This window comes from Callorhinus ursinus, unplaced genomic scaffold, assembly GCF_003265705.2.
Source record: "Callorhinus ursinus isolate GAN/ISIS: 27379988/994484 unplaced genomic scaffold, GSC_fseal_2.0 scaffold70, whole genome shotgun sequence".
NCBI classification, from domain to species: Eukaryota; Metazoa; Chordata; class Mammalia; order Carnivora; family Otariidae; genus Callorhinus; species Callorhinus ursinus.
Genome location: NW_027397132.1, coordinates 3,658,021 through 3,676,385, shown reverse-complemented (window position 1 = coordinate 3,676,385; position 18,365 = coordinate 3,658,021). Strand labels below are relative to the sequence as shown.

The 18,365-nt window shown below is 39.8% G+C and overlaps 1 protein-coding gene across 1 annotated transcript in view; it reads left to right on the top strand.

Moving 5' to 3' along the window:
- Window positions 1-18,365, top strand: part of SDK1 (sidekick cell adhesion molecule 1) — an 893,742-nt gene that overhangs the window by 356,185 nt on the left and 519,192 nt on the right. The window contains exon 2 of the mRNA XM_073886319.1: window positions 11,547-11,706. Coding sequence (XP_073742420.1) covers window positions 11,663-11,706 — 44 coding nt within the window. The 5' untranslated portion in view covers window positions 11,547-11,662. The remainder of the gene's footprint in view (window positions 1-11,546; window positions 11,707-18,365) is intronic.

The following is an 18,365-nucleotide window of genomic DNA, read 5'->3' as shown; positions in this document are numbered from 1 at the left end:
CCACCTATCTATTTGTCTATGTTCCTATTACTAATTATTTTCAGACTTTCCAACTCCAAAGATTATGATTTTCCCACCCAGCCCAATGCATCAGCTTTTCTTTGTTCTTAAGGAGGTTGCTCTGGGAGTCATCTGCCATCATGCTCTTGCCTGACCCAGCTGTTCTCTAGGTATTCCACATAGATGTGCTCCTGGCCCTTCTCTTTGCTCCTCTCAAACATGTCCCTTGTTTCCTAAATCCCGCCTCTTTCTCATCCTTAATATATACTCTAATTTTAGTAGAGTACATCTTTTAGTAGTTTCATGAGAAAGCATGTATGGAAAATATTTTTTGAGACCCTGAAAGTGTTAATATGTATTAATATGAAAATAATATGTATCTTTTCATGCTTAATTGATAATTTGAATGTTGAATTCTGGGAGGCAAATATTTATTCAAAATTTGAAGCTATTGCTCCATTGACTTCTAGCTTTGACTATGTTGTTGAGAAGTCGGATGACATCCATATTTACAATCTTTTAATGTGAACTAGTTATTTATGACTTGAGGATTTTAGTATCTTCTCTTTATCCCCAATGCTCTGAAATTTCATAGCAGTGTAACCTGATATGGGGATTTTTAAAATTCATTATGCTATGCATTTAATAGGCTCTTTAATTTGAATATTTATGTCTCTCAGTTAAGGGAATATTTTGTGTATCAATATTTTGATAATTTCCTCTTTATTTTACTCTGTTTTTTCTTTTTCTGGAATTCTGTTACACAGTGGTTAGAATTTCTGGACTGACTGATATTCAGATTTCTTATCTCCTATTAATACCGTATTGTCTTGATTTACTGTAGCTATATAATAAGTCTTAAAATCAGGAAGATTGATACCTCTCATTTTCTTATTCACTTTTTTTTTAAGATTTTTTTTTTTTTAATTTATTTGCGAGAGACAGAGGGAGCACAGCAGGGGGAGAGGCAGAGGGAGAGGGAGAAGCAGCCTCCTCCCCCCGCCCCAAGCGGGGAGCCAGATGTGGGGCTCTATCCCAGGACTTGGAGATCATGACCTGAGCTGAAGGCAGATGCTTAACCATCTGAGCCACCCAGGTGCCCTCTTCTTCATTTTCAAAATTGTTTTAGATATTCTAGTTCCTTTGCCTTTCTATATTAATTTTAGAATAATCTTGTGTATATATACAAAGAATGTTGTTGGTGTATTAACAGAAGTTCCATTAACCCTATATATCTGTTTGCATAGAATTGACATCTTTACTATGTTGAGTCTTCAAATCTATGAACATGGTATATCTCTAAATATTTGTTTAGGTCCTTTAATATCTGTGATCAGCATTTTATAATGTTCAGATAATATATTTTATAAAGTTTATACCTAAGCATTTCATTTTATTTGGAGTAATTATGAATGGTATTGTGTGTATAATTTTGGTTTCTACTTATTGGTAGTTTGTAGAAATGTGATTGATTTGTGTGTTGATCTTGTATCCTACAACCTTGTTGAACTCACTTATTAATTCTAGAAGGGGTGTGTGTGTGTGTGTGTGTGTGTGTGTGTGTGTGTGTGTAGCTTCTTTGGGATTTTCTACAGACACAATCATGTCATCTACAAATAGGGACAATTTCATTTTTCCCTTCCAATATGTATGTCTTTTATTTATTTATTTTGTTTCTTATTTCAGTGGCTAGACCTTGAATAGGACTGATGAGAGCAGACATTCTTGACTGGGTACTAAGTTCAGGGGAAAGGTATTCAGTCTTTAACTGTTGAATAAGATGTTATTAGATGTAGGTTTTTGGTAGATTTTCTTTATAAAGAAAGTTCCTCTCTATTCTCACTTTGGTGAGAGTGTTTTTTTTTTCTTCTTAACTTTATGAATGGGTGTTGGATTTTGTCAAATGCTTTTTCTGCTGTAGTTGATAGATCACAGATTTTTTTTAGCTCATTGATATGGTAAATTATGCTGATTGATTTTTCAAATTTTGAACCAGCCTTGCATACCTGGAATACATTCCACTCAATCTTGGCATATAATTCTCTTAATACATTACTGTATTTGACTTGCTAATATTTTGTTGAAGATTTTTGTGTCTAAGTTCAGTAGAGATATTGGTATATAATTGACTTTTTGGTATTATCTTTGCCAAGATTTTATATCAGGGAAAAACTAGGCTCAAAAAATGAGTTGGGAAACATTTCTTTCTCTTCTGGTTTTTGGACAAGAATATGTAAAGTCGATGTTAATTCTTTAAATGTTTGATAGAATTCTTTAGTGAAACCATCTGGGTCTGGAGGTTTTTCTCAGAAGCTTTTTAATTACAAATTCAATTTCTTTAATTGGTTACAGGGCTATTCAGGCTGTAGATTTCATTTTGGCTGAATTTTTGTAGTTTATAGTTTCTCAGGAATTAGTTCACATCTTCTAAGTTCTCAGATTAATGAGTTTAAAGTTATTCATTGTATTCCTTTTTTAGTGACTGCAAGATCTGTAGTGATAGCCCCTATTTCATTGCTGGTATTAATTTGTATTTTCTCTATTTCTTTCAATCTTGTTAGAACTTTACACTTCTTGGGGCGCCTGGGTGGCTCAGTTGGTTAAGCGACTGCCTTCGGCTCAGGTCATGATCCTGGAGTCCCGGGATCGAGTCCCGCATTGGGCTCCCTGCTCAGCGGGGAGTCTGCTTCTCCCTCTGACCCTCTTCCCTCTTGTGCTCTCTATCTCTCATTCTCTCTCTCAAATAAATAAATAAAATCTTAAAAAAAAAACTTTACACTTCCTTTTCCTTGAAAATTTCCTTTCCTTTTGATCCATTAATTTTCTGTCTTCTCTTTTTTTTTTTTTTTAAAGAGAGAGTATGAGTGGGAATGGGGAGAGGGAGAGAGAGAATCTTAAGCAGGCTCAGTGCTCAGCATGAAGCCCAATACAGGGCTCAATCCCATGACCCTGAGATCATGACCTGAGCCGAAATCAAGAGTGGGATACCTAACTGACTAAACCATCGAGGCACCCCTAAAAATTGAGCTCTTAAGTAAAAATTAGAATTTTGGATATTTTGTATATGCCACCCTGAGCTGGACAGTTCCCATCATTTAGGGATTTTTCTGATGAGATATGGAGCTGTATTAACGTGTGATATTTTTTATATTGCATAACAAAATATGTCAACATTTGGAAGAGCTACATAACTGAGCAAACCAACAAAGTCACGCAGGCATAAGAAATCCACTCAAAGTGTGAGATAGGCCAAAATATTGTAACTTTGTCAAAATCAATAGGCCTTACCTATTGGAACTTTGGTATCCATAAGAAGTTCCTCTCCCATGTACTTTTCTTGCTCTAAAGTTAAATCTGTACCATTTAGGTACCTTTTGAGTCCCACTTTTGATGTCAGTACATACGTGGCATAAATTCACCGTAAGCATATAAGCAGGGCAAGATAAATCACCTCTGAATTTCTTTTCTTGGACTTTTCAGCCTTTTATTTAATTTGAATTGGACTTTTAGGATTATTTGAAAGAAATACTGTACCATGTTCAAGAAAAATGTTGGTTATTTCTGGTAACTCTTCTCTCATTTGGGTTGGCCCTACTTTTTCACTACAAACCATAGAAATGACAATTTAGTCCAATTCTACTTTGAAATAAAATATTGGAGAGCTGGAAGCTTATTTCAGTTTGGAGAAGTAGGGGAATTGCTTTTATCCTTCTCCCTCTTCTTATTATTAATTTATATGCTGAAATATATTAGCATAGTGCAGGATCAAACCAGTACATAAATACAACCATTTATGTTTCTACCATAAGCTTCACTGTAGATTAATCTCACTGAAAGCTTGAATGGTTTTTTAGGGGAAAATATTGGAAGGGTAGGTTTACCCCACGAGTTCCCTTAAATATGCTGTTAATTCGCATTGATTTCAGAGAAAACAGAGATAATCAGCTTGACTTCCCCCTGACTGAATGCATCATCAAGCTGTTCTCAGTACTGTTTAATGGAAACCCCAGGGCCCCTCCTGCTTTCTGGGTTTTGTTATGCACAGATCCAGATGCCAAGAGAAGACTGCAGACACTACTCAGAGAAAATCCCACACTTCCTAGTCAAACTTTTGAGTCCAAAATGATGACTTTATGGTGAGATCTGGGAATATATACTGGGAGCTTTTTTTCCTTTCCCCCTTCTGATTATAGTGCCCTCCAGAAGACAATGGGCCAGAGCCTCAGGAGAGGGGTGAGGTGTACTTGCTCGTATGTGTGCTCAGGCTCCCCTAAGTCAGTCCCTGACCAAGCTTAGCAGTCACTGCCACCCCACACCAGGCCATCCCTCACCCTCAGGGGCCTCTCCAGGGCGGCCAGGATGCTCCTACAGCCCCGCTCACCTTTCACAGGCCAGGCACGCGTGCACGCACGCACACACACACACACACACACGCACACAGGCTTGCACAAGTCCACTTCTTAATTGCGGTGGAGAGGTGCAATAATCTAAAAAAATCTCATTTGTCATCAAGGATGGGATGGTTCTTTAACAAGCCTTCAAATGCCTTTGTAAGCCACTGTGCAGCATAAGCAGCACTAAGAAAGGTACCTGAGCCCTCACATTTCTGTGAGATCTTGGAGCCTCAGTTCCTGGGAAGCCTGAGTCAGACCGCCCCGGGCTCTCTGGGCACTGATGCCCCTTCAGCTCCTTCCCTGGCTGACTTGTAGACACTTCAGCCATGGGACGTCCGTGGCCGTGAACCCATCGAGGGCCCCCTCAGGCAGTGGCTTCCTGCCTCTGTCCTCTTGCCGGCCAGCATCACACTTCCTGGACTGTGGCTCCTCATGGCAGGGACCAGCTGTGTCCCCAGTGCTGAGCAGCCAGGAGACACTCTGTGAATGCTTGGGGTGGGGGGGCTTTGTGGCTGCAGAGCATCAGCAGCCTTGTGCTCCTGCCCGCGCCTCTTCTGGGCTGAGCTCTGTGGGGACTGGCAGGGTGGTAGGGGTCTCCTGGCTCCTGGAGTGCAGAGTGGCGACTTCCCTTCCGGTGAAACTTGCAGTCCCGCCCCATCAGACATGCTCGAGAGTATAAATGTGGGAAACACGGTATATTTTGTAGTCATCATGTTTATTTTTTATCGTCTTTAAAATACATATATTTGTTCAACGGTGGCTACCTTTTGCCCTGAAATTTCCGATACTCATTTATTTTAGAAGGCAGTAGTGGAAATATATAAGGTGACATACGGAGAGGTTGGCTGATTTTTTTTTTTTTAGACCCACAGAATATGATGGGTCTGTCACTGGAAAATACTTATAAATATTTCTGATAAGCTAGGAGAATGAAGCCTGAGAATTAGCTCTGATGACAGAGCTGTGTCCTCCTTCATTTCACCTGTAGCCAGCAAGGGCTTCTGTAGGTGGTCCCAGAAAGCACAGCTTGAATCAGCTTGTTCTAAAGCACGTGGTGGACTTGGTCCAAAGAGAATTATCTTAAAGGATCGTCTCATCATTGAAGGGCGACCTTTCCATATTTGCATATTTAACTGTAGTAGAACATACCTGATCATATTTACATTTTTACCTCAGGAATACACTTGAAATGCACAACTGTTGCCTTTAAAAAGATTAATACTACTATTATGAGAAAGCATAACACACTGTGAGGTTGAACTCCCAGCTTCAGTAGGTGTACATAATGACCTGCCAGCAGCAGGGATTTGAATGACTATATTTACCAGAAAAGGATCTTCTACCTGTATTTTTCGGAATAGGTGTTCACAAATGATGCATTATGCCCTGTGCTTTTGTTTCTCACTGGGATTTGAAAAATAAAACTTTCCGTTAGTTGTGAATTCATAAGCTTGGGGCATGGAAATGTTTGAATTTGATATAAAAGAAGTTTTGAAAGGAAGATTAGTAGTTTAAACCAAAAGATTAGTCGCCTTGGGAAATTCAGCTGTCGAAAAAGCCGAGTTCAGTAACAAAAGGTCCTGCTCCAGCTGATTGCTCCATTCATGCTGCGATTCCTAATCCTTCCCGCCGGACCCTCGCCTGATTTACAGCACTGATTACCAAGGCCTAATAGCGCTCATCGTCACTTTACCAGGACGTGTGGGACTCGTCTGCCTTAGACGCCCCTCGTCTGTGGTGTACTTGGCTCCTCTGCTGTGTAGGAGTTGGTTATTATTTCTCATATTCATTGTCACTTTAAATGGAGGAGAAAGGTGAGGTCCCAGAACTGGTCACAATGATGCTGGCTGGCCTCTCTCATTGGCAGAGTCACAGAGGAGCTTGAAGTCGGGCTCTCGTGCAACCAGCAGTTGATTCCTCTCCGTTCTACCACGAGAGAGTTTCTGGTGGTAGACCCAGGATTTTCCATGATGGAGCAGATTAAAGCCCAGGGCAAGCTCACCCTTCTTCAGGGTAGGAAACCTTGAGGCCCAGGACAGGCTTCTGCTTCAGAGCTGCGCATTCCCTGGTTTCCCGCAGAAGTCAGTGATCTTTACTGTGGCAGATGGGTTGTGGTCCCTTTGTAGATGAGCAGAAGATGATCCCATGTCGGACAGGTAAAGGTAAATCCATTTACATTCTATCAAAACCTTGAAAGTCCATTTAGGGGAGTGACTTCTACATCATAAAATCATGATGTTATCTTAAGAGGACATTACATGCATTGCTCTCCTTTGGATGGCCCTGAAGTCTGTGTTATCCAGACAGACGGGACTCTCTCGTTCATAACTGATTTATGTTCTATTTAAAAGTATGTGAAAATGGAAATTTCAGAGTTTTTCGTAGTAATTCATTCCAGGGTCTTACAGTGTTCATTGTTAAGAACATAGAAGCTGTGACTTAATGTCTACTTATTCTTCCCAAGGAGAGGGAGAACTGCTATTCATTATTTGGGAAAAAACGCACGTGTGCGCGCGCACACACCCTCATTGAGCACCAGGTAGACCACTGACTTTGCCCTAGGTCAGAGTTTGATGATCTTATTTCAGAGGTAACTCCATCATTTTTGTCTTTATGGATCTTTTCAGACTTTTCTCTGTTCCATTTAAGGTATATAAGGATCACATGCTTTTGTCAGGGTCTGTGCGGACCTAAACACCAACCCTTCTGTCTCTCTTTTTTGTCACCAAAGCTTTTGTGCTCTGTTGCTTTTATGCCCTCTGAATTTCATGATCTGCATGTATTTCAGTGGTAAACAGGGCCAGGTTCAGAGCAATAATGCTGTTATTCTGCACACTGGCTAATCTGTGTTACAATATTTGTATAATGATTGTCACTTACACACGTAAGATCCCAGAGCACGGACACATTTGCTTCCCTTCCTCCTATCATAAATGTTAGTCTCTGCGCTAACCACACTTCTATGATCATTTGGATCACAAGATATTTGCTTGCCAGCTATATGAAACTACTCTTTATGAAAATTTCTTTTCCTGCTAGTTCAGAGTACGTAGCATAATTTGTACAGAGTATAAGCATGTTTAGTAAACTATGAATTCTAGGAAAAATTGAATTATGGAATCATTTACATTTAAAGCAGTCATATAATAAGTTGATGATGCTCTGTCAGTTGTAAAACCAAATTCACATCCTTGAGTGTCTATTTTGAAGCTTTTTTCTTTTAAAAGATATATTTTTTATGACTCATTTTTGTAGGACTTTGGAGTGATATGAAGTGGCATTTCTTTCTCCATCGTTAAATATGGTTCAAGTGGCAGGGCACTAATACAGCCTGGAGCTCAGTCAACCCCAAGGTGTCAAAGCTATAGTCATCACACTTCAGCCTTATGAGGCCATGAGAGTGGACAGTTTTAGATGAAGTATGTAGCAAAGAGGGACATTGGACACGCTGTCACTGCTGGCAGTCGGCCTGAGGATGCCCTTGTAGCTGGCTCAAAGTGGGTGGTGTGCAGTAGCACCTTGGGATGGGACGAGGATTGACTGCCTTCCTGTCTTTCAGTCACAAATTTCGGTCACAGCGCCTGATACTTTGCCATCTCTATTCCTGCATCAGATGTAGCCGTAGCCTCTTATGGGACAGCAGCTGTTACTTACTCCCGTTGCATTCCTAGCACTAATAACTAAACCACTGTGTGTGTGTGTTGAACAGAAAATCGTGCAAGTCAGAGAACTAAGAATCCTTCTTGACACCTCTCTCTCCCTCAGTCCCATATTCAGTCCATCTGTAATTTTCCTTTTTGCTACCTAAATATTGTTTTAAAGCAACCCATTTCTCTCCGTCTCCACCACTACAACCACTGCTGTTACCTTGGCCTAAACCACTGCCGCCTTTGAGAACATTTGCCTGGATCACCACAGTGGCCCTAACTGGTTTAATCCCACTGCTCCAGCCCCTCTTAATTCCTTCCCCATGGTGTGGCCAGATGAGCTTTTAACAGCATAGCCTCTTCAAAGGCTGTCTGCTGTCCTTCCATAATAATGGCTAATCATCATCATCATCATAACACTGGCAGTACTTTGACCAAGGCCGATGAATAGGGTGGTCATATAATTTATCATTCACACAAGGACACTTCTGAATGTGAAGTGGCACCAATGAAAATCACACAGTTATGACTTGAAAACAAGGATGTTCGCCTGCCTTGCCTGCAACACCCTGTAAGGCCTAGACCTTGTTCACCCTGCTTTCATTCACTCTGTCTTCTATGTGCCCATAGATCTGCTTGTTTTTCAGTCTTTTGTACTTCCCAGGGTTACTCATCATGTTTGCTACCACCACAGGGCCTTTGCAGATAATACTACTTGAGTTTTTGAATCCTACTGATCTTTTAGCTTCTGCATGGCATCTCATTGACTAGGCTAAGCCTTTTTTCTTTTTTTAATAGGCTCATACCACATTCATAAATGCAATTGAACATTTAATTATTTGAATGAATACTAGTAAGAGATTGGCAATATTCTATTATCAATATACCAGTAGTAGAATGCAGTGGTCAACACAAAGGCAAAATAAACTCTATACAGTTGGCCCTTGAACAACATGGGTTTGAACTGTGTAGACCCACTTATACATGGATTTTTTGTAGTACAGTACTATAAATATATTTTCTCTTCCATATGATTTTCCTAACATCTCTTTTCTCTAGCTTACTATATTGTAAGAATACAGTATATAATACATATAATATACAAAATATGTGTTAACCAACTGTTTATATTATTGGTAAGGCTTCTGGTCAACAGTAGGCTATTAGTAGTTAAGTTTTTGGGGAGTCAAAAGTTGTATGTGGATTTTTGACTGTGTGGGGGGTTGGTGCCCCTAACCCCGGTGTTGTTCAAGGGTTAGCTATATATTTAAGTTCCATGTATTGGGGCGCCTGGATTGCTCAGCTGGTTAAGCATCCACCTCTTGATTTAGGCTTGGGTCATGATCTCAGGGTCATAGGATCGAGCTCTGCGTTGGACTCCACATTCAGCATGGAGTCTGCTTGAGTTTCTCGTACTCTGCCCCTTCCCTGCTAGCATGTGCACATGCATTCTCTCTTTCTCTCTCTCAAATAATCTTAAAAAATTAAATTGTATATATTAAGTACAAAAAAACCTAGCTATATATACTCCAACTTAATGTAAAAATACAGTTAATATGCTATTAACAGCATTCTGTTAATATGCTATTTGATGCTTAATTTGTTAAAAATACAGTAATTTAAAAGCCCAGCTTAGTAATTCCACAAATTTATCCAAAATGTGAAGTTAAGATATGGGTTTTGAGAAGATTTCCTTAAGGAGAAACCCATGGCATTTAGAGTCATAATATATAGAATTCAGGGATTCTGTAACAGATTATCTGAGTTTTAAATGGTGATTTCACCACTCACTGGGTGGCCTTGAGCAAGTTACTTAGTTTCCTTGGGTCTCCCTTTACCCATCTGGAATATAATAAGGAAGGAATATAATAAGGAATATAATAATGACATCTGTCTCATAGGGCTTTTGTGAAAATTAAATGAGGTAGTGCGTACAAAGTGCTTAGCACAGTTTCCAGCACATAATAAATACTCAGTACCAGCTATTGCTGTTATCTGTGTTGTTGTTACTCTGTTTATTTGTTCAGCAAATATTTTATTCAGTATCTACTTTGCCTCCGGCATTCTAGGTTCTGGGATTCAGAAGTAGTCACTAAGAGGGCATAGAGTATGTTGGTATAATCCATAAGTACTCTCATTTCTAGACCTTGTAGGTGCCATGACTGGAACAAATGTCATGGTTTGTTGGGGCGTGTTGGTAGGGAGAGGTTTTGTCAGCTGGAAGGATGAGAGTGAGTCTGCTCACACAGAACTGGGGGCGCGTGGGGGGGGGGGGGGGAGCACCTGGGAGGGCCCGAAAGGGCGCAGCCTGGTTCAGAGTTAGAATTTTCATGTGTGAGTAGAGAGGGTCGGGGGCCCAAGAGAGGCACGTGTGCTAGGGGGATTGTGTTTGAAAGTGAGGAGCTAGGATTCTGTTTATTTTAGTGATGAAGAAACAAAAACCCACATGCCCTAATCAGGATCCATGTAGAAAATTCGTGATGGGGCCGGAACTAGAAGCTAAGCATCCTGTGTTCATATTTATGTATTTTTAACTACTGAAGTGTACATACAGAAATTGCACAAATCTTACATAGAATAATTTTCCATGAATTTTCACAAAATTAAGTGCCCCTGTGTAATCACATCGGGAAATAGGTCCTGGTCTGCTCACCATAAGCCGCCCTGTTACACCCCTCCACCGTCGCTATCCCCCTGAGGTAACATCTGTCCTGACCTCTAAGAGCACAGATTAGCTTTGCCTCGTTTTGAATTTTCATGAACTTGTGGATAGAAGCATATGCTGTAAACTTCTTTCTGTCCAGCTTCTTTCACTCCACATGTGTCTGTGAGATTCATAGGGTGGGCCAAGAGTTGTTGCATTCTCATTGCTGTGTAGGATTTTGTTGTATAAATACACACAGATTTCCAGTTTTATAGCCCCGTGTGTGTGTGTGTGTGTGTGTGTGTGTGTGTGTGTGTGAGAGAGAGAGAGAGAAAGAGAGAGAGAGAGAGAGGTGGAAGCTGGATGGTGATTCCTGTCATTTATGTGTGCATGTTACTCTTGCTTATATCCTACTTACTTTTTTTTTTTTTAACCAACTGAAGGTACATGAAGAAATTTCTTTTAGAGCCTCTGTGTAGACCATTGGTTGTTACTGTGAAAATATAATGCCTAGTTAAAACCATGGCTTGCATGACCAGAGATTGCCCAGTACTCCTCTTCGTTTTAACAGGTATTAATCATAAATGGAAATAACTTTGATGAACTTGTCAGATGTTTTTAAATGGTGCTGATCATTGAGCTTTCTGCCTTCTGAAATATCATCTAGGGTATTACATGTTTCTAAGGGGTCAAGGATTATTGGCTACTTAATTGGGCCAAATAGCCATCATTTTATACTTTTTAAAATTAGGTCTGTTTAAGTAAGTGATTGATTAATTGGATGAATGCCATTTTCATGTGTACTTCATTCACTTTTTTTTCTTTCTCTCTTGCTTTTTTTTTTTTTTTTAAATATTTCAGATGATGTTGTGCCATATTTTAAAACGGAGCCAGGCCTCCCGCAGATTCACCTGGAAGGCAACCGCCTTGTTCTCACTTGCCTTGCTGAAGGCAGCTGGCCTTTGGAGTTCAAGTGGATGCACAATGACCGTGAGCTCACCACCTACACCAGCGAATATAAGTAATTAATTGCTTGAAAATAAGATTCTATTTCAAGTCGATGTGTTTAGAATATTTGCCTATTGACCATAATAGCACAAAGGGTGAAAATATTTGATTGAATTTCTAATGCATTAGGATTAAAGGAATAGAGTTAATTAGAATGTGATTTAATATTCTGATCTACATTGTATTTACACCTAGGAAGTCTATCATTATATTTGTAAAAGGAAGCCCGTTAGTGAAATTACCAGACTAAAAAAAGCTATAGTTACGGAGGAATGCAAGTAACAGCTTTAGCACGATAAATTTGCTGTCTTGTGGCCACAGCCCCACCCACCAGTATTGTTCGTATTTAACAAGCATGAATGTTTAAACAGAGCTCTTTAAATCAATAGCTTCTGGAGCTCTGAGCAGTCAACAGAAAATTTACCTGGCTAACTTTTAGAGTCAGGATGGGAGAAGATGAAGCTTTGGGGGAGGGACATGAGCAAAGTCTCTTGTTCCAGCAGCAAAAAAGGATGTTTACTGAACTCCTGCATGTGCTAGGCGTAGGGTGCAGGAGTGAGCATGATGCTCTGAGGTGGAGGGGAGGCTGAGATGAGGTCACACCTGAGCTGTGGCTTCTCCCAGGACCAGTGGTACCCACTTGTGAACCTCCTGGTCTCCCTGCAATACTCAGGTCTTTTCAGGTTTAAATCTATTTAGCTTCTGTTTCTATGTGAGGGTTATTATAACAGATGCTCTAGTTCTGAGTAGGACAGAGAATTAGTGACTGCCTAAAAAGTCCAAGAGGTCCCCAAATCAGTAGTGTCATGCTCTTATTTAATGGAAATTAGAGAATTGGTTGTCCAGAGGTATTTTAAATAGAGTAATGGGCTTCTGAACATGGGGCGTAGCCATCACTCACTCACTTTGGAAGTCAGAAGTTAGGGGCATCTATCTGGCTGGCCCAGTCGGAAGAGCACGCAACTCTTGATCTCAGGGTGGTGAGTTTGAGCCCCACGTTGGATGTAGAGATTATGCAAATAAATCTTAAAAAATTTTTTTTTCAAAGATATTATTTATTTGATAGAAGGAGACACAGTGAGAGAGGGAACACAAGCAGGGGGAGTGGGAGAGGGAGAAGCAGGCTTCCCGCCGAGCAAGGAGCCCGATGCGGGGCTCGATCCCAGGACCCTGAGATCATGACCCGAGCCGAAGGCGGATGCTTAACGACTGAGCCACCCAGGCGCCCCAAATCTTAAAAAAATTTTTAAAATAGTCAGAGGTTATAATATGATGTTCCATGAACCACATCCAGCCCGCCCAGAATGTGCTATGTGTGTATGTATTTAAAAAATCAGTTGAAAATATATATGGATATACACACAGAATATATTTCTTTTTTTTTAATATATTTTTTTTTAGATTTTATTTTTATTTATTCATGAGAGACAGAGGGAGAGAGAGAGAGAGAAAAGCAGAGGGAGAAGCAGGCTCCCAAGGAGCAGGGAGCCCGATGCGGGACTCAATCCCAGGACCCTGGGATCATGACCTGAGCTGAAGGCAGACGCCTAACCATCTGAGCCACCCAGGCACCCACAGAATATATTTCTTAATTGCTTGCCAGCATTTAACAATTGTAAGATTTCATATTAAAATGCACTTTTTGGTCCCTCTTGACCACTCAGAAGGCCTAGCCACCTGGCTCTGCTGCCCCACACAGAAGAACCGTGTTTTGCTCAGTTACCTTATCCATCTGCTCTTTGTAGACATATAAATTTGTGACCACCTCTTTCATTATTAGGCCTATACTGTCAGAATATCTGCTGTTATAGGAGCAATTTATCATAATAGTTAAGATCATGTTGACTTCAACAGACCCAGGTTTGAATCCCAGCTCACTCCCAATTAGCATCAGCAATGTAACTTCAGGCAAGCCACCAATACCTGCAAAATGGGGATGATCATACCTCATTTGTGGTGTTGTGAGCATTAAAAGGCTCTATGTAGGTAAAGTGGTGTATTTTCTGGCCCACAAGCAATCTGCTAATAAATCCTAGTTGACATTCTATATTATTATAATGAGGTGTTAGGGGACTTGGTTTTGTAGGAGGGGCATAAGAAAGGAAAAGACAAGCAAGCTTAGAAATGAGAACCACATGTGAGTAATGGGCTTTAACAACCGGTACCTTGAATCCAGATATTTCTATTCAACTTCTGTGTGTGACTTTGGACAAGTGACCTAAACAGTTTGATTTTGATTTTCTCATCTGTAAGATGGGTGTAATATAACCCACCTCAGAGATTTCTCATAAAAATGAAGTGACATAATGTTTTGTATGCCCCAGGAAGAAAGGAATGAAATTTCAGAAGACTCCAGATTATTCTTCCCTACAAAAAGTAGTAATGTGGATGATCTATAATGATGGTCTTCAAATTGGGGAACATGGCCATGGATAGTGGCCAAGGAATTTCTTTTTAGATGTTCAGTTTCCATATGTGTGTTTTCTGAGGTTGAGCTGACTGAGAACATGCCTCTGTGTTGGCACCTGTGGTTCTCTTCCCCTGCCCCCTTTGTGCTCTTTCTCCCAATTCACAGAAGGAAGGCTCACTCTCCCTGAGTCCTCCTATGGAGCTGCCTCTCAAGGATGCAAGACAAGTGCATAGTTCCGAATATTCGGCTTGAACAAAATGTGGGGCTCTTTTAAACAACCCCAGAAGAACTTCTTGCCTTTCACATATTCCCTTTAGGGGAAAATAGGACACTAGAAACGGGATATTTTGATCAATTTTGGGTTTTTAAAAATTTGGATACGTTGTGTAGTGAGGCAGCAAGAGCTGTACCAATTTTAACATCCCCACCTTTTCCATTCTCTGGCTATTATCAAAGACTATATTGTGCCTCAAGGAATGTGTAATGAGAGCAAAGCAAAGAGTGTGCAAGCTAGATCCATGGCAGACAAGGGCATCTTGTTTTATCTAGGTGGTAAACCCACAGCTGCACCCTGGGGTTTGTCCACTTATACAGAGCAGGAGTCGAGTACTCAGGATTTGTCAGAAAGAAGAATGAAGTCGAGAAGTACCCTTTTATCAAGCATGTTCTGTCTGCATTTTACCCTCCTTTGAGAGAAGAGTGTGGTGAGGCCTCAGTTGGAGATCTCAGGGAGGAGGAGGTAGAAAGTGTTGTTTACTTCGATCAGATCCGTGTTCTATCTCGATGCAGAAGGAACATGCACAAGAGGAAAGTTAGGGCTTTGTATTTTTCTCAAACATTTACTCAGAAGACACTTTGATTAACGTTTGCAAAAAAGATTATTCGATATTCTAAATCCATATCCATTTTTTATTACTTTCCTGTGTTTTGCTTGCTGCTGTGCTTCAACCTCTTCTCTACTTGTTTATTTTCTTGTTCCATGTACTCATTGGATTTAAATGAATACAAATGGCCACAAATATGTTGTCAATACCTTCTCTTTGTTGTTAATTTCTATCCAATTCTGTTTATTCTAGTGGTAAATAACTTCCCATTCAATGAAATGTAATTGAAAAAAAAAGCCACTTACCTGTCATTAAGAGACATTTTCTTTTTAAATTTTAAAGGCTTAATAGTTATATTTCAACATTAACATATATATGTTGTTTTGATTAACTGTAATAATTCCAATGAACATGTAATACAGAATAATTTTTATAAGCACTTAGAATCTTTTGATCAAAGGATATCATTTTAAGTTGCCATTTATATGTGTATTTTTATTTCAGATAAGTATGTTGGATAATCAATAAGTATCTTTCAGGCATAAAAATATGTTACATTAGAGTAAAATTCTATGGAGATAAATAGATTTACAACTCAAGTTCAAAGAGTAAAAAGGAACAGTATGAAGGTTGTATCTGTTAAAGAGTTCATTAATAAAAATGGATAATGTGGGTTTCAAAATCTTTAGATTCCAGTGGACACATGTAAAACAGCAGTGTAACAGTTTTGTTTTAAAATGCTAAATCAAGGACGCCTGGGTGGCTCAGTCGGTTAAGCTTTTGCCCTCGGCTCAGGTCATGATCCCAGGGTCCTAGGATCAAGCCCCTCGTCTGGCTCCTTCCTCAGCTGGAAGCCTGCTTCTCCCTCACTCACCCTGCCTCTGTTCTCTCTCTCTCTGACAAATAAATAAAACCTTAATAAAAAATGCTAACTCAGGGGTGCTTGGGTGGCTCAGTCAATTGAGCGGCTGACTCTTGGTTTCAGCTCAGGTCATGATGTCAGGGTCCTGGAATCGAGCCCCGCATGGGGCTCTGTGCTTAGCGGGGAGTCTGCTTGTGGATTCTCTCTCTTTCCCTTTACCTCTCTCTCTCTTTCACACACACACATAAATAAATCTTTAAAAAAATTCTAAATCATACACCATGCCATTATTATATAGGCAACTATTTAGACTTAATGATGAAACGGTTTTTTGTCCTTTTTGGAAGATGCAGCTTTTTTGTGTTGCTCTTTGCACTAGCAGATTTACCTGTTAATTTGGCACACTCTGGATAATCCACAGGAAGACAAATGTGGGTCACTGAAGCAAGATTGCAGGGGCGGCTCATTATATATGGCCATTAAAATGAGATACATGCTTCATTCCCATTTCTTTAGAAACTTAGTAAGAAGAAATGGGTTATTCTAAAGCAAGAATGGTTTGGGGTAGATGTGATAAATTATATTCTGTTCACTGAGGGCTTCAGACGTTGAGATGGGTTATCAGGGATCCATTGTATTTTGTCAATCATTTTTTTTAGATATAAAACCTGTCCAAAAATCTCATGCTATTTTTTTCAAATTACTCTTTCATCTACTTCCTTCCAATAAGCACCTTCAGCTGTCATATGTTAACCTTCACGAGACCATTCTCAGTCTCAAATTGAAAAACATGGCTACTTTATGAAAATGGTAGCTGCTTTCTCCCTGAAATGGAGTCTCTCTACCCCCACCCCCACTTTGGTGTCAGTAGAAAATACTAATCCTATAAAGGGCACATAATATAAACTCAGCTTTTCTAGTTTTGACCAAAAATAGCATTTTCTTTGCTGCTTGTGTTGCAAACTGCACAGTGAATTTCAGTGAGTTTCTGATGTTTTTCATATTGATGCATTATGCATATTTAGGTACAGGTGACTGTATTGGCAAAATTGTAGGAGTTTAGCAATTAAGTCAAGTTTACATAGCTGCCATAGGCAGATTTATCTTTTTTTTCAGAAAATATTTATTTTCAATTATTTTCTGCTTTGAGATAAGAAATTATATTCAAATAAGAATAGATAGATATCTAAGCCAATAATTTCTTAGTGGTAGGCATGATATTCATTGTTATAACAGGAGGGATAATTGGATACTGTGAACTGCTAAAAATCTTATCCTCTCCTTATGTGACCTGTCTCTGTGGTTCAATTTCTGTGACAATATCAACAATAGAAGTTTGATGGATAATATTCTTTTTTTTAATTCCAGTAAGAAAATAGGAATGGTTAAGGAAAAATAACTTTTTCTTATGTCTTATAGAAAGATGAAAAAATTCACAATATCAATAAAAATTATTAAATACCTGGGAATAACCTTTATAAGAACCTACATGAAGTGGAAAACTTCACTAAGAAATATAAAAGAGAATCCTAGATAGGAAATCTGAACAACCATAAAACCAGACAAGTATATGAAACAGTTGTGTTTAAGACACTGGACATCAGGCAGCCAAAGGTGGTGATGCCTGAGAAACAGAAAATCAGTGGGCCCTCTGATTGTCCCAGCTTTAATGCCATGTGAGAATTTCTAGGCTATGGCCCAGACACAGGGTTGCACATGTGTCTGGAGGATTCCTGAGTTGGAGAGAATGAAGAATCCAGAGAGTTACCAGGGAAAGAGGACTAGAGATCTGCAGAGGTTCTATGTTAAGTATTAGGCAGAATATTCATCAGCACATTCATGTGAGGAGAGTCACCAAGGCCCAGGAAAACACTGCCCAGAAGTGACGGTAGTTCTTCCCATGCTTACCACACAGGGCTTGGTGGGGGGGGGGGGAGGCCTGTTCTCACCAGCCATACCAAAAATCCTCATAATTTATGGGATTAATGGATAGAGGATACAGAATTATCTTGGGTCTGTAATGAGAATTATTAAGCCTTGACCAAATGCAGCTCTGATCCTAAGGTTTTATAAACAAGACCAGAAAGGATCAGATGACTTTCAAGTATTTTTGAAGCATTGGAGGGGTGCCTGGGTGGCTCAGTTGTTAAGCGTCTGCCTTCCGCTCAGGTCATGATCCCGGGGTCCTGGGTTCGAGCTCCGCATCAGGCTCCCTGCTCAGCGGGAAGCCTGCTTCTCCCTCTCCCACTCCCCCTGCTTGTGTTCCCTCTCTCGCTGTCTTTCTCTCTGTCAAATAAATAAATAAAAAATCTTAAAAAAAAAATTGAAGCATCGGGGAGCAAAACTCAAGAATATTTATAGCAATACAACAATTTCCAGCACCAAACAGGGTAAAATGCACAATGTCTAGAATTGAATCAAAGATTATCAGGCACATAAAGAGGAAGAAAAGTATGACCCATAAGGAGGAGAAATATGAATCTATTAATCTCTCAAGTCAAAACTGACACAGGTGTTAGAAGTAGCAGAGAAAGATATTGAAACATCATAAATGTATTCCATGTGATCAAAGCTAA